This window comes from Zootoca vivipara, chromosome Z1, assembly GCF_965207765.1.
Source record: "Zootoca vivipara chromosome Z1, rZooViv2.hap1.1, whole genome shotgun sequence".
Classification (NCBI taxonomy): Eukaryota; Metazoa; Chordata; class Lepidosauria; order Squamata; family Lacertidae; genus Zootoca; species Zootoca vivipara.
Genome location: NC_142583.1, coordinates 55014769 through 55030812, shown reverse-complemented (window position 1 = coordinate 55030812; position 16044 = coordinate 55014769). Strand labels below are relative to the sequence as shown.

At 42.2% G+C, this 16044-nt stretch overlaps 1 protein-coding gene across 1 annotated transcript in view; it reads left to right on the top strand.

Moving 5' to 3' along the window:
- The window catches only part of MTTP (microsomal triglyceride transfer protein), a 37423-nt gene extending 22978 nt beyond the window's left edge, over positions 1-14445 (top strand). The window contains exons 9-18 of the mRNA XM_035112457.3: positions 478-646; positions 2114-2221; positions 3439-3651; positions 4670-4881; positions 5642-5739; positions 5837-5958; positions 7171-7398; positions 10437-10561; positions 11669-11839; positions 12357-14445. Of these exons, the coding sequence (XP_034968348.1) occupies positions 478-646; positions 2114-2221; positions 3439-3651; positions 4670-4881; positions 5642-5739; positions 5837-5958; positions 7171-7398; positions 10437-10561; positions 11669-11839; positions 12357-12525 (1615 nt within the window). The 3' untranslated portion in view covers positions 12526-14445. The remainder of the gene's footprint in view (positions 1-477; positions 647-2113; positions 2222-3438; positions 3652-4669; positions 4882-5641; positions 5740-5836; positions 5959-7170; positions 7399-10436; positions 10562-11668; positions 11840-12356) is intronic.
- Positions 14446-16044: the final 1599 nt, after the last annotated feature.

The following is a 16044-nucleotide window of genomic DNA, read 5'->3' as shown; positions in this document are numbered from 1 at the left end:
GTTCTTTAATTCCTCCTCACTTTCTGCCATCAAGGTTGTGTCATCTGCATATCTGAGGTTGTTGATATTTCTTCCGGCAATCTTAATTCCTGCTTGGGATTCATCTAGTCCAGCCTTTCGCATGATGAATTCTGCATATAAGTTAAATAAGCAGGGAGACAATATACAACCTTGTCGTACTCCTTTCCCAATTTTGAACCAATCAGTTGTTCCATATCCAGTTCTAACTGTAAGTAGGTAACCTGGTTGAAGTTAAACAGGATAAATATTAGTGCTGATTTGTCAACCATTGTTAAGGCGGGGGTGTGGAATGTAATTAGCCGCTGGGTTTCTTTATAATGTTAGAGACTGAGGTGACATTTGAGCTATCCTCATGCAATAAACAGATTGGAGATGCCATAACCATCACTCTGCCAAAAAAATATGCCTTACAATAAATAATTGCTATTTTTTTTAATCCCTTCCCTTTTCATGCAGTCCCCAGTTAGTTGATGCTGTAGCCTCTGCACAGACCTCAGCCTCTCTGAAAGCTATGCTGGATTTCCTGGATTTCAAGAACAAGAGTGGATCTGTCCTTCAGGAGAGGTTCCTCTATGCCTGTGGATTTGCTTCTCATCCCAACGAGTTACTACTCAGATCTCTAATTGTAAGTCTCAGGGGTAGTAAAGGGAACATTTGTTTACAGAGCAAGAATCGTGTTCAGAAAAGAAATTGCCCAATCTTTCAGAATAGCTGAAGATGAGCTCATGAAAGTGTGGACAGAGAAAAGCTTTTATCCCTCTCTCGTCGCACTAGAACTTGGGGACATCCAGTGAAGTGCAATGTTGGAAGAAAAGTACTTTTTCACACAGCATATAGTGAAACTCTGGAATTCACTCTCACAAAGGATCTTAGACAAATTCATGGAGAATAATGGTCTCAATGGCTATGAGCCATGATGCCCGGGTTCTACCTCCACTGTCAGAGGCCGTATTTATTTGTTTGACAGTTGCACCTTAATTGCAGTTGCCTCTGAATGGAGACTCGGTACAATGAAACTAAAAACATGTTAATGCAGTCTGCCTCTGAAAGCCAATTGATGGGAATCACAAGGGAGGAAGAGTCTTGCTGTGCTGAGCTTCTCCTGCAGACTTCTCAAAGGCATCTGGTTGGCCACTGGGAGAACAGGATGCTAGACTAGATGGGCCATTGGCCTGATCCAGCAGTCTCTTCGTACATTTTAAAAACAAGACCATAAGGCTGGTATATTATGTACTTAACATGGAAGCAAACCCCATTGAACTCAGTGCTCTGATTTAGCCCTCGTGTTTCTGTACCACAAGCCTCACTTTCAACTGAAACAATAGCAAGCATGTGTACTCTTGTGAGTGGACCTGCCTTATAAAGCAGTAAAGGTAAAGGGACCCCTGACCATTAGGTCCAGTTGTGGACAACTCTGGGGTTGCGGCGCTCATCTTGCTTTACTGGCCAAGGGAGCTGGCATACAGCTTCCGGGTCATGTGGCCAGCATGACTAAGCCGCTTCTGGTGAACCAGAGCAGCGCACGGAAACGCCGTTTACCTTCCCGCTATCTACTTGCACTTTGACGTGCTTTCAAACTGCTTTCAAACTGCTAGGTTGGCAGGAGCTGGGACTGAACAATGGGAGCTCACCCCGTCTCAGGGATTCGAACCGCCGACCTTCCGATCGGCAAGCCCTAGGCTCTGTGGTTTAACCCACAGCGCCACCTTGTGAAGCAGTAGGTTGGGCTAATTATTTGCAATGGGAAGCAATTCAATATGTCATTTACCCCTTTTCGTCCAGCAGATTGCCTGCAGCTCTTCATGGAGATATTTTCACGATGGCTGTTCGGCTATTGCACATGGTGTGGCTGGGAAATGAGTTCCTTTTCAATAAGGAACTCTGTTTTCTACAACCAAACCTCAGAGTGGAACATAAAAGCACCTGAGATTGGTCTGAAACACCAACAGCTTTTCCTGGGAAGGGATAATCCTGTGGGAAAGGGAACCCAGTGAAACACATCTGAGGGGGGGGGTCAAATATACTGTACATCCAAGAGTCAGGGTTAAGCGGCAGAGACCAATAATGTCTTTTCTTCTTCATCATATAACAGAATACATATAACAGCCAGATCGGGAGCAGCGAAATCCGAGAAACAGTTGTCATCGTTATTGGGGCCCTCATCAAAAAGCTTTGTGACAAGGGAGGCTGCAAACTGCCTGTATGTGTTTTCTTTTGGGTGTTGGAAACAAAAGCAAAACTGTGCACATATGAAGCTCCATCCAAGCTTTATCTTTGCCCACTTCCATCTTTCTGGCTTCTTTCATAATGCTCCTTACATCTGGAAGAGCCTTTCAATATTTATGCCCCAAGCCAACTCCCCGCTCATGAAGCATTTCTTTCTCAGAACTGTTCTCGAATCATCCTTATTTTGCCTTACCTGCTCCTTCTGTGTAATTCACCTGTTCCTTCCTCGGACCTCTCTCTTGCTTGTCTATCCCACTTTTATCCATCTGATGAAGGCTGCAAATCCTCTGAGGTGAAGAGATCATGTCACTTCCATATTCTGTACAGCAACACAGCACACTGGTATTGGTTTACATAAAACCTAATATTGTATCAGCAGCAACAATAGCTTTTGCTCTCATGGGCGTCTCTTCCCATCACTGCCACCACTACCCCCTCCCTAAATGGTAGACCTACTTGATTCTTTGCAGTGATCTCAAGGCTGGGAGCTGTGTTAATAATAGTGAGTATATATTGCTAGATTTTATGGAATCCAGCAAGGAGCTCATGCTATCATCTATCTATCTATCTATCTATCTATCTATCTATCTATCTATCTATCTATCTATCTATCTATCTATCTATTAATCTAATCTATCTATCTATCTATCTATCTAATTATCTATCTACAGTGGTGCCTCGAATTACGAATTTAATCCGTTCGAAGGCACCTTCATAGGTTGAAAAATTCGTAAGTCGAAAAACGCCATTGGAAACACGATTTCCCATAGGAATGCATTGAAAACGGACAAATTCGTAAGTTGAAGCAACCCTATCTAAAAATTCGTAAGTCGAAAAATCCGTATCTAAAACTGCCGCAGTTTTTTCCCAGATGTCGAGACATTCATAAGTGCACGGCCATTACCCCCATTCGTAAGTCGAAAAATTCGGTTGTCGAGTCGTTCGTAAGTCGAGGTACCACTCTTTTCTTTCTATCTATCTATCTATCTATCTATCTATCTATCTATCTATCTATCTATCTATCATCTATCTATCTATCTATCTATGTGCTATACTCCTAGGTGTAATTTTGCCAGATTTCCCAAGTATCACTATCATTGATTTACTACCCAATCACATGGATTCCCCACCCCACCCCCGCTGCCCCCTCATTATAACAGTGTTTTAGGAAGTTTCTTGTTTTCTTTCCAGGCTGTTATGGAAGCCAAGAAGCTGATCTCTGGAGGTTTGAACAGGGCAAAGACGGCTGATGACGTGAAGGTCTACCTTCTGGCATTGAAGAATGCCGTTTTGCCTGAAGCTATTCCAGACCTTCTGAAATACGCCGAGTCGGGAGAGGGCCCCATCAGCAATGTTGCTGTTTCTGCCCTGCAGAGATATGAGCATTCTTTCATTACCAGTGAGGTAAAATAAAAGAAAGTTGCCCAAAGAGAAGATGGTGCAGGTGGACATTTCAAATAATAAGTGTTTCTCCCTGTCTGAAAGTCCCTCATTTAAATATCAGGTGTTTCTAAGTAAGATAAATATTCCATTGTGTGGAATATTCCAGCCAGTGGGGTGTAGTGGTTAAGAGCGGTAGACTCGTAATCTGGTGAACCGGGTTCTCGTCTCCGCTCCTCCACATGCAGCTGCTGGGTGACCTTGGGCTAGTCACACTTCTCTGAAGTCTCTCAGCCCCACTCACATCACAGAGTGTTTGTTGTGGGAGAGGAAGGGAAAGGAGAATGTTAGCCGCTTTGAGACTCCTTTGGGTAGTGATAAAGCGGGATATCAAATCCAAACTCTTCTTCTTCTCTTCATTATCTTTTTATTATTATTCTATGTCCTGAAGAGTCTGGAAAGACAATTTTGAAAGGAACCCCAAAGTCTTTCCCATAAGCCTCATTGACAGATATTTGGGGGGCATAGGCAAGGTAACACTAGGTCCTTGTCCTCTACCCTGGACAAGTGAGCAGGATTTGCATTGTAGGAGACATTTCCCCATCTATCCTTCTGCATATCACAACAAACTGTTAAATGCTATCTCAATTCCTGTTTATAGCCCTAAAATGCATGAGGCTCTTTCTAGAAGGGGTGAAAAGAAGAATTAGGTGGGAATTTTATCTATCACTCACTCTTACAGCTTCCAGGTTAGACTCATGACTCACATGATTTCCCATCACCCCCCCCCACCTCCCAGAACAAGCTGCATGTCAGTCAGAAATTCTTCCTGATTATACTTTCACATCCAGTCAGGGGCTGGAGGAGTCCCATTGTTTTGGACTGGTTCTGGTATAACATTCGTGAACTTGTATATTGTTCCTTGAGAAGCCAGCCCACTGATCTGTTCTTATTTGTTGGTGATATACTTCCTTTTCCTGCTTCCGTTATGCTGCCAGTTACGTACAGGTGATGAAACTTGACCAGATTGTGTCCCCGTTAGGTGAAGAAAACCATGAACAGGATTTATCACCAGAACCGTAAAGTTCACGAGAAGACGGTACGCACCACAGCAGCTTCCATCATCTTCAGCAACAATCCTTCCTTCATGGAAGTAAAAAACCTCCTGCTCTCTATTGGAGAGCTGCCTCTGGAAATGAATAAGTACATGCTTTCGCTAATCCAGGACATTCTACGTTTTGAAATGCCTTCCAGGTATATCAAGTTTCTTTTGTTATTTATGTATCTCCACTTGCCTGTGCATAGTGTTGTTTCAGGGCAAAGGCAACAGCAGCATTTGGTGGGGTGGGGGTTGTACTGGAAGCACTTTCACCATGTTCAGTATAAATCCACCTTTTTAGACACCGGGGGGGGGGGGGGAACTCAGGAGAAACTGCAAAGTATTGAGGCAAAAATATCTATCTGGTATTCCTTATTAGTTAATTTTTCCTAAAAGAAGGAAAAGACCCTTAGCAGATCTAATGTTTAAAATAATGTCATTATCCTTCTCTTTATTGGTAGACTACAAAAAATACATTGAGGTGTTAATTTTTCATTTCTATTGTTTTTATTATTATGCTAGAAAATCCAGGATCTTTGGCCTAGAGCACTTGTGGCAATGGCACATTTGCTGCCTCCCTCAAGCCTCCTCACCACATCTGAATATTCCTATAATTGTTATTCCTTTACTGTCCTTTTAACCAGTTAATTTCTTACATAAATAAGCAACTTCATCTAACAATTTCCTCCAATGGTTCTTATGTAGTGATTAGAACTTTACAGAATCATCAGTGTTTTCAGCAACTTTTGTGTTAAGACCTTTTGCAATCTTGTAGGCCAATATAATAGTAGCATTTTTATCTTCTGGTTTTGATTACACTACTCAAGCAACACGAACCTTCCCATTTGTTGCATGTTGCCATTTGTAGAAGATATTTAGTTTTCTGATGGTTAAGGACATTTGTTTGTGTTTCAGCAAAATGATCCGCAAAGCTCTGAAGGATATCTCCATCCATAACTACGACCGATTCGCGAAAACAGGTTCTTCCTCAGCTTTCTCGGGTTACCTAACACGTAAGTGGCTAACAAACTAGATAGCAGATTTCAATTACATTTCTCGACACTCAGTTTCACCAGAAATCATTACAGCTTGTCTCTCTGTTTAATCAAGGTACTCCGGATGTGTCATCCACCTATAGCCTTGACATACTCTACTCTGGCTCTGGAATCTTAAGAAGAAGTAACCTGAATATCTTTCTTTTCAATAAATACGCTCAACTTCATGCCAGCCAGGTAAGTCCCATGCGCTACTAGAGCAAAAAAAGTATAAGTGTGCAGCTTGGACATAATGTGGTTGCTCCTTTATACCATACCGTGAACCAATGTGCTGTAACAGCTGGTGGGTTGAGCCCCTCAAATGGAAATGCAAGAAGCTGCCTTATAGTTTAGGGTCAGACTATTGTCTAGGTCAGAATCCTCTGTTGTGACTGGCAGAGCCTTTCCAGAGTTTCAGGCAGAGGTCTTTCTTATCAGCCTCCTAATCAGAGATGCAAGAGAATAAACCTGGGACATTCTGCCTGCACTCAGCTATGGCTCCCTTATCCAAGTGTTCCCTTATCCAAGGTTTGTTATAGAAGTAGCATTACCATTTTTGTTCAAGCTTTTGTTTTTTGATGACAGTGGAGAGAGTGTTGTTGGACTCATATCCTGCTTGTGAAATTCCCTCAGTCTTCTGGTTGGACAAGATAGGAATAGATCATGGCCCTTTTGTCTGATCCAACAGAGGCTGTGTTTATATGTAAACACTAAACCACAGTGTAGCCCTAAGTGGATGGACCTCCACAAGCCCAAGCCCATGTTCCTTCCCTGCCTCTTCCTCCTCCTGCTTATTTCTCCCCCGCCCTCCTATGATGGCATTCAATTTCCTCAAATCCTTACTGTCTCAAACAAACCAGGCATCCTGTTCTAATCAATTTCAAACTAAGACCACTTCAAACTATGAGTTATCAGTTTGCTTTATTAAACACAGTTGTTTTTTAATCCAGAATTCCAGATTTGTAGGTAACACTAAGATGACATTCAAGGAAAACCGGCAGTCATCTTGGCAGCTTTCCTCTGGTCCCATTGGAGGTGTGCTACGCTCTGACTTTCTGAGGGCTCACCCACTAGCATTGAACCATGATGATTTAGCATTACATGTGAACCAGTCTAGACAGCAAGTGTCCAGATGCAAAAGCGAACCGACCTATTCCATCTAATAGTTGTGCAGAAGAAGGAATTTCAGCAGCTGCAGTTTTTCACACCCTTGGACGAAAAAGCCACATTGATAAAACTTTCTGTGCAAAAGGAGCCATGCCATGCCTCTCTTTTGGACACCTAGATATAAAAGTCTGATGGCAAATTCTGCAGCTACCTTGTGGACTTTAAAGAGGTATGGATGGGATGTGCTTGCCTGCAAGTGGTCATCATTCATCATGCAAGCTGTGTGTTCCTATCTCCTTTTAGGTGGTGATCGAGGCTCAGGGCCTAGAATCCATCATAGCTGCATCTGCTGATGAAGGGGAAGAAAATCTAGAGTCCTTCGCTGGTGTGTCGCCGATCATGTTCGATGTTCAGCTTAGACCCGTTACCTTTTTCCAAGGGTATGGCGATCTCATGTCTAAAATGTTCTCAGCCACTGGAGACCCCATAAGTGTGGTGAAAGGACTCATCCTTCTGATGGATTACTCACAGGTGAGTTCTGCATACTGGGCAATAAAATAGCTTCCGTGCATAGATAATATCCTTTACTCCCCATTTGACATGCACTTACGGGGAGATCACAAGTAAGAACAATCAGAACTGCATTAATTTATTTTGACTGCACTCCTGTGCACACCTATTTTGGAATAAATTCCATTGAGCTCCATAAGAATTGCTTCTGAGTAGACATGCATAGGGTTTGCTGTGGGCTTGTCCACACTTCTGCTTGTCCCTTGCCTAGGAAGAATGGGTCCAAGTAGTTTTCCGCTTGTCTCATGCTTTCTAGGCAGAAATCCGAGCGGTTTTGCCTTTTCCCTATTGCTTGCATCTCGAAAATCTGCTCTTTAGTGCTAAATTGAAGCAAAGCCAATTGGGAGTGTGAGGGGGGCAGAGAATTGACATTTGCTCCAGTTCCGTGGGTTTCCCCAGAGAAAACAACAGGGAAAGTGGAAGTGTGAATGAGCCGTCTATATTCCCATCGGCGGGAAATGGGAGATGCTATCCTGCCATTAAATTATTTAGAGTCTACATGCAACCAACTGACAAATGCTAAGCTCAAATGCTTAAACTTCATCAAGAGGAGAAATCACTGACATTCATGGTTTCATAAAAAAAGAAACAAGCCACATTTTTTATAACCGTGCTTAGATGGGTTGTAACACAAGATACCATTTTATGTATCGCTGTTTTTTTCAAAATAAAAAAAATCCTTCAGTAGCACCTTAAAGACCAACTAAGTTTTTATTTTGGTATGAGCTTTCGTGTGCATGCACACTTCTTCAGATACACAGATACACAGGTTGTTTTTTTCAAGTGTTTTATTTCTTATTCACCATATGATTGCATATTCCTAAGTGCATGTAGCCACAGGGAAATGTCAGGTATTTTTCAACCCATGGCAATGCAATTTCCTGTAGCATTTGATTGTATTTCATTAAAATCTCATATGAATGAGTACTTTAAATCTCCCTTTTTGATATAAATCCTATTGCTGTGACTAACTGTTATTGAAAATCAGATGGAGTTATGACTCTAGGCTAAGATTCATATGTTTGTTTAGAAATATGCAGAGAGCCACCATTACCCAGTAAGGTTATGTCAAGTATCAGACAAGGACTGGGCCAACCTAGGTTCATATCCCTATTTAACCATGAAGCTCACTGGGTGGTCTTGGGTCAGAGAGACTCTTTTCCAGCTCAACGTACCTCACAGGGCTGCTGTAATGATTAAATAGGAGGGGGCAGTGGAGCAAGCCCCACCCCCAAAACACACACACACACACACACACACACACACACACACACACGAGGAATCTCTGCCCTTTCCCCAGGACTAGAGCAGCTCCATGGCTAGTAACATGAAGCCACATTTATTTGCTTATATTTTGCAAATTTATAAATCACCTCATAGCATGAAGCCATGGGAGTGGTGTGCAGGATAAAAATAGAATAAAGCAGCAAAACACAAGCTCTAAAAGCAAATGAGCCCAATGTGCAGATTTGCTATTATTTAAAGCATCTTTAAAAATCTGTCTTGCTGAATTACAGTAAAAAACCTAGCCTTTCCCCCACTGGTTTTTTTCTTTCTTTTTAAGCATAGGACAGTGAAGAAAAGTGCCTCTTTTCAGTGCCATCTGCTTCTCCCATTTTATACACCTTCCATTTCGATGGGTCTTACTTCAGCGTAAATTGTGCATCGGATCTGGACACATCATGCCTTGTCTCAGGCCATGTTGTATGGCTATATTTAAAGTTAATCTGATTTCCAAGTCCTGTGAACTTTAAAATCTTGGCTGTCTATCAGCATTCAAATGAAATGACTTGCTCTGACCCTGAGCTATTATCACTTCCAAAATTGACTCAGTGCGATGGACTTCCAGTCCAGCTGTAAAAGATTCTGACAGCTGTAAGCCTCAGCCTTGGCAGAAAGCTCTGTGAATGCAACTATCTCCTCCTGCCTGCCCATAAAGCTGTATCTCCAACCAAATTCTGCAGGAAACCGCTCGGCACTTCTTGCAACAGCTCTTTTGCACAAATTCTTGCTGAAGGTGGCCGAATACTGGAGAGAAGTGGTTTCTTTTTTGTGCCTTCCCAACTCCCTCAAGAAGGCATAGAGAGAGCCTTGTGATTAGCAACCTCAATTTTTGCAGGCATTCAGATTACCTCATACAAGTGGGCGTTAATAATAATAATAATAATAATAATAATAATAATAATAATAATAATAATTTTATTATTTATCTTCTGCCCATCTAACTGGGTTGCCCCAGCCATTCTGGGTGACTTTCTGCAAGAAATGCTGAATTGCCTGGAGATGCATGTTTGTTTTTTAAAATGTCTCACTTTCCGCACAGCATTAACAGCATTCCCAAGAGATGCATTTCGGTCTGAAAGATGTCCCTAAGGCAACCCCTGGTGTGGTGGTCTCATGCTTATCTATGGTTACTTCTGCATTTAGCTGGCACTGCAAGACTTTCACAACCAGATGATAGGAATTTGTGAATGGTAGTTAGTAGCTGATGTACCTTTCTTACATAACTTTTCCCGAGCTGTGTGGGATTTCTGTGCCAGAAGCTGATGTTTCTTAAAAGCTGTTAGCATTCCTGCAGCAGGTCAGGGGGGACGAAGATTGTCAGGAAGCCTGTGGAGAATTCTCCTATGTCTCTTAAATGCAATGTAGACAAGGACCGTAAAATCTATTTAAATCTGTAGGTTAAATATGCCCTTGACTTTAGCCCCATCACGTCACCCTGTTTCTGAAGCTAAGTCAAGAAAATCAAGACAGGTCTTTTAAATATTTCCATCCCTTCACATTCTGCTCTTGAACTCATGCTAAAACAGTAATGATGTAAGCTTAAATAGTGCCCAAGCCAGGTAACAATAATTCAACAATAAAGAAGGACCTAATTCACAAACAAGTAAGCAATATCACAATAAAACCAGTTAAGAACAGATTTTAAATATTGGTCATATATTGGTCATATATTGAATAAAACAAGAAATGTTCATCGTGCACCATTTTGCATCTAGGTAATTCAGCTACAGTCTGGGCTGGTTTGCAGCACGGAATTCCAGGGAGGCCTGGCCATTGATGTTTCTGGAGGAATGGAATTCAGCCTTTGGTACAGAGAATCCAAAACCAATGTTAAAAACCGGTGAGACGACCTAACTCCAGACATTCTTAAAGGAAACACATCAAATGATTTTGTCAACATAGGGAATTTTAAATCTGATGAAAGCGTGGAAATCTTAAAACAATTAGCAATATGAACTGAATCCCTGTTTTAGACAGAAATATTCAAGTTTCTTTCTTTGGGGGGCACTGTTTTCATCTGATTGGTTTCAAAAACTATGCTGCCAATGATGCAGTTGCAATCCTCATCAAACTTACCTGGAAGTCAGAGCCAGTGTGGTGTAGTGGTTAAGAGCGGTAGACTTGTAATCTGGGGAACTGGGTTCGTGTCTCTACTCCTCCACATGCAGCTGCTGGGTGAGCTTGGGCTAGTCACACTTCTTCGAAGTCTCTCAGCCCCACTCACCTCACAGAGTGTTTGTTGTGGTGGAGGAATGGAGAGGAGAATGTTAGCCGCTTTGAGACTCCTCAGGGTAGTGATAAAGCGGGATATCAAATTCAAACTCCTCCTCCTCTTCTTCTTCTTCATTTAACACCCATTTTTTCTGAGCAGACTTTCACTTTCATATGATTTTGCTGCAAATGTATAAGGGCAATGAATGATGCATAATCACTATGCTTACGCGAAGTTCTTGCACTTCCCCCCAAAGGTGCTCAAGGTTAGGCTCGTTGAGGTTGTGGGGAAGATACTGACAGCCCTTCTATGTAAAACTGGATTTCCTTAGTTGGAATATTGGTCAGAGGTGTTTTTCAGACTATCTGTGGGATTTAAAGGTGGTTTTATCAAATTGAGATTTAGAGTGGAATTCGATGTGGCAATTGAATTGGAACCTCAGCCACGTCAAGTACTCCCTCTCTACTGTTTAGGCATATTTACATGTCTTGGGGTGTCCTAAAGATGTGCTTTCCTACCACTAGGGTCACGAAGAGTCGGACACGGCTAAACGACTAAACAAAACCACTAGGAGCCAGTGATACAGAGACATTGGGGAGGTGGCATGATGTGGTGGCATTGTTACCTAATGGAGTTTGCTGGGAAGTTACAGATGGGAGGGACGCTCCTGTTCTTTGGCTGCCGGAATGTTATCTAATATATGACGTCCTGATTCATCTCAATCTCTTCTTGCAGGGGAGCTGTGGCGATAGTTGGCAACATTGTTGTGGATGCGCTCTTTGTCAAGGCTGGCATGGAAAGCAGTTTTGAAGCCGAAACAACTCTGGACTTTGTCTCCACAGTGCAGTTTTCACAATATCCGTTTTTAGTTTGCTTGCAGATGGACAAAATTGAAAGTCCTTCCAGGTAGGAAGTCGGGGGAGCTATCTGTCTGTAATGTTAACAGTGTATAGTGGTACCTTGGTTTACGAACTTAATCTGTTCCTGAAGTCCATTCTTAAACCAAATCCATTCTTAAACCGAGGCGTACTGCCGGTGCCCTTCCACTGTTTGGCTTCCGTTTGTAGACTGACGTAAAGTTCACAAACTGGAACACTACTTCCGGTTTTGCGGAGTTCGTAAACCGAATAGTTCGTAAACAGGACTGTTCGTAAACCGAGCTACCACTGTACTGTAACTAGACTTAGGGAGAGTTGGCTTAGGAAGAGTGTCAGGAAGTGGATATAGAGGCTGGTGGGCCTGGCGGTTTCTACCAACCCTGGTGAAATGCTGAAAACTGGCTTCTGTATATCTTTAGAATATGCTGGGTGGGAAGAGATTTTGCCACAAAAATGTGCAGTTGGGCTTATCATTAAGAACTACTGCTCATAGGATAGATCTGAGTTACAATATATAATGCAATATTATTATTATTATTTTGCAGGAGATACTTAGTTAAATATGAAAGTCTACCATCAGGAGAATCTTATACTTCCCGGAAAGGAAAAGTGAGGCTGCTGGCTGGTTCTGAATATCCCCTTCACCAAGAGAACTCCAACATGTGCAAGAAAGTTTTCAGTGATCAGTCTGACTCCTCGGAAAGCTGGTTTTGAAACAGGCGCCTGATCTTTCATTTGACCCCAACTGTGGCTGATGTTGGCTTTCACACGTACTGCTGTGCTGGCTTAGGGCCTGAATCTGTGATACTCGAGCCCATGAAAGCTTTACTGTCAACTTCAAGAGGCTCAGAATCTTGAGTGCGTCTTCACTGTGTTTACATATTTACATATATTTAAAGAAACCCTTTTTTTATGCAACAAGTTAAGGAAATCGTACCAATCGATGCAATTCTAGGCACTCATTGAGGGTCCGGTTAGATGTGTTGCGTGGCCGCCTTGTGCGGATCTTCCTGGCTCCCTTTGTTTGGTTTTAAAAACACCTGGGAGCAGGCACTTTGGATTGGGGCCACAGTGAAGGAGCAGAGAGGGCTTAACCCATTTCCCGCACCTCATTTCTGCAACTTAAAATCACTGCTCCTCAGTCACGAAGCTACTTTTACCCCATGGGAAGGGATTGGAAGGCGGGCACTTGTCCTGGTCGTTTCCTTGCTTCATAACAGCATTAGAGATGTAACAGCAGCAATTTAAGTAAAGGACATGATTCAGGGGGAAAGGGGGGATTTTCCTTTCTTAAATATCACAACCCTATTCCCAGTCTTCCCCACCACCCACCTCCAGCTACTTTTAACCAAAGAAAAAGACCACAGGAGTTCCAATTATCTGATTTGGCCCTGGGGGCCAGTACCACTCTGACACTGACAATAAAAACACACACTGGGAGGTCCATGGTTCTCCCAGGCTTTTTAAAAAATCAGCACAGTAAAAATAATGATTATTTATTATTGTGTTTCAGTTGTAAACCTGCCTTTAGTGGAATCCATTTTTAAAGTGCAGTGGTATTCCCATAGCTGTCAAGTTCTCCCTTTTTTTAAGGGAAATTCCCTTATGCTGAATAGGCTTCCTTGCGAGAAAAGGGAAAACTTGACAGCTATGGGTATTCCATGCTAAGGTAGCACAAATAATCATTAATGCAACCCAAACTGAAACCTTGCACCAGTTCCTGGACAATTCCTGCTCATTTTAATGGGACACGAGCAGAAGATTTAGCTGGCTGCTGTTGCGTGGTTTAACTGGAAAACAAAAGATATCGGAGTTAGGATAATGGATGGAAATATGCTAATGCGTGCTGTACAAAAGAGATAGAATTGTATGTGTTCATAAATATTTTCCATGTATTATACTAACCCCAGGCTTTTTTTAATATACGGTTTGCAAGTTGAAGAACAATGCTGTGTGCATGTGTACTTACTTGAAAGTAAATCCTACTGTGTTCATTAGGACTTACTCCCTAGTAGGATGGAGGAAGACATTTGATTCAGGTCACAGATTTGCACTTCCTGAAACAATAAGTGAACCAAAACACAGCCATCCTTTGAAATTCACACTTCTCCGAATGTTGCAATGTGTTTCTCCAACCAGATAATGTGTACAAAATGCATATAAAGCTCATATTAGTGTCATAGAAAAATTGCAGTATATTGGAGAAAATTGTTTGTGACAAAACTGTTTTTGTAGGCAAAACTGGATATAAAACGTGCAAGGAGAAATGCACACTAAACTACTGACCAATTTGATGCGGAAATATAGGGAACTGGATTTAAGACTGGGGGGAAATGAGATTCTGAGAAAATCCTGAAATTGACAGATTTGCCCATCAATATGTAGGATTCACCCTTAGGCTCGTACTCATTTTCGTTTTGTGGTTTGTTTAATCAGCACTGTGTTTGAAAGTATTTGGGTTGTTAACCTATGTTGTAAATGCTTGCTTATCTTTTTTTTAAAAAAAAATGTGTGCAGTTAGAGACAGTTCTGATTTGGGAGAAGGTAAAATCCCAAGTCGTAAATTTGCTCTTCTGAAAGCCAATAGGTGGCTTCAGTGGAAATAAACATGGTCCACACTGGTGCTTTTAAATGATCTCATCCTGAAATATGGTGGAAGTAGGAACGTGTTCACACAGACATCACTCAATTGGGCCAGGAGAGGACAGGACAACACCAGGACTCGAAAGAGCCTCCTCTCTGTCTCACCTTCTAATTACCCTTTTTACAAAGGCTCCACCTTTGACATAGCATGATTTTTGGGCAGTCATGGGCCCCATTAATGGTAGACTTGCATTCTGGGCAATGAGCAATATGGCATGTAAATAGATTTAAACAATTCAGCATTTGCAGCTGAGACGTTGCTGGGGTTTTACCTCCCCCTTCTGTAGTTAAAGTATCTACCATGCATAGAATCGCTCACAAAGCTACCACACTGGGTTTATTTTTGTGATGGGTAGAAACCATTAGGGAGAGACTGGATTTATTGGGTGCATCTGCAGAGGATTACAAGGATGACTAAACACCATTGACAAATCTATTTCCTCTAATCCTGAACCATATGCACACACATAGGCACAGACTGAGTGTAGTTTTCCTGCCACGCTCTTGACATCTTCTCAAAAATGTTTTGCCACCCTAGATGCAGATAAGTGATCATTTTTATGATTATGGTGCTATTTTAGGCTGCATCAATAGAAGTATAGTATCCCGATCAAAGGACGTAATAGTACCACCCCGTTCTTCCTTGGTCAGACCACACCTAGTATTGGGTCCAGTTCTGAAGACCACAATTTCAGAAGAATATTGACAAGCTGGGGGGGGGGCAACCAAGATGATCAAGGGCCTGGAAACCAAGCCTTATGAGGAACTGTTGAGGGAGCTGGGTATGTTTAGCCTGGAAAAGAGGAGACTGAGAGGAGCTATGATAGCCATCTTCAAGTATCTAATGGACTGTCACATGGAGGATGAAGCAAGCTTCTTTCCCCCTGCTCCAGAAGGTAGGGACTAAACCCAGGGATTCAAGTTAGAAGAAACTCACCATCAGAAGGTTCTTCCTGATGTTAAGAGCTGTTTGGAATGGTATCCCTCGGGAGGTGGTAGGCTCTCCTCCAAGTTCTTAAGCAGAGGTTGGATGGCCATCTGTCAGGGATGCTTTAGTTGAGATTCCTGCCTTGCAGGGGTTTGAACTAGATGACCCTTGGTGTTGCATCCAACTCTATGATTCTGTGGTTGTTTTGCCAGGCCCCGAATGGTTGGCAATGGGGCTGCTGCCAAGCTATTCCTTACAACACCATTCCTAGGTGTGAAGGTCAAAGTACTCCTGTTCAGTTGTAGTGATGGGGATGAGAAGTGGTTTAATTTTGTTTGGAGGGCTGGGGTTGGTACTACTTAAGCAGTTTTATTGTGCTGATAATTTTGTTTATTGGTTGTCCAGCTGTGCAAAACTCTCCTGGCAATTGCAGACCGACCAAGGTAACTGGTCAGCTGTTCCCACACAGAATATTCCATTTTACTCTTCAGGGTTAGTCTAACATTGCCATAATTATCAGTAAAGTGTCAGATTTTGGGGAAAAGATATTTAAACACACCACATAGGTTTGTACTGTATAATCTAGAAGAAGCGAATTGCTTTTCCTCATAAATTGGTAAAAAAATGTTTAACACAGCAGCTGAAGCTAACAGAAGCAATCC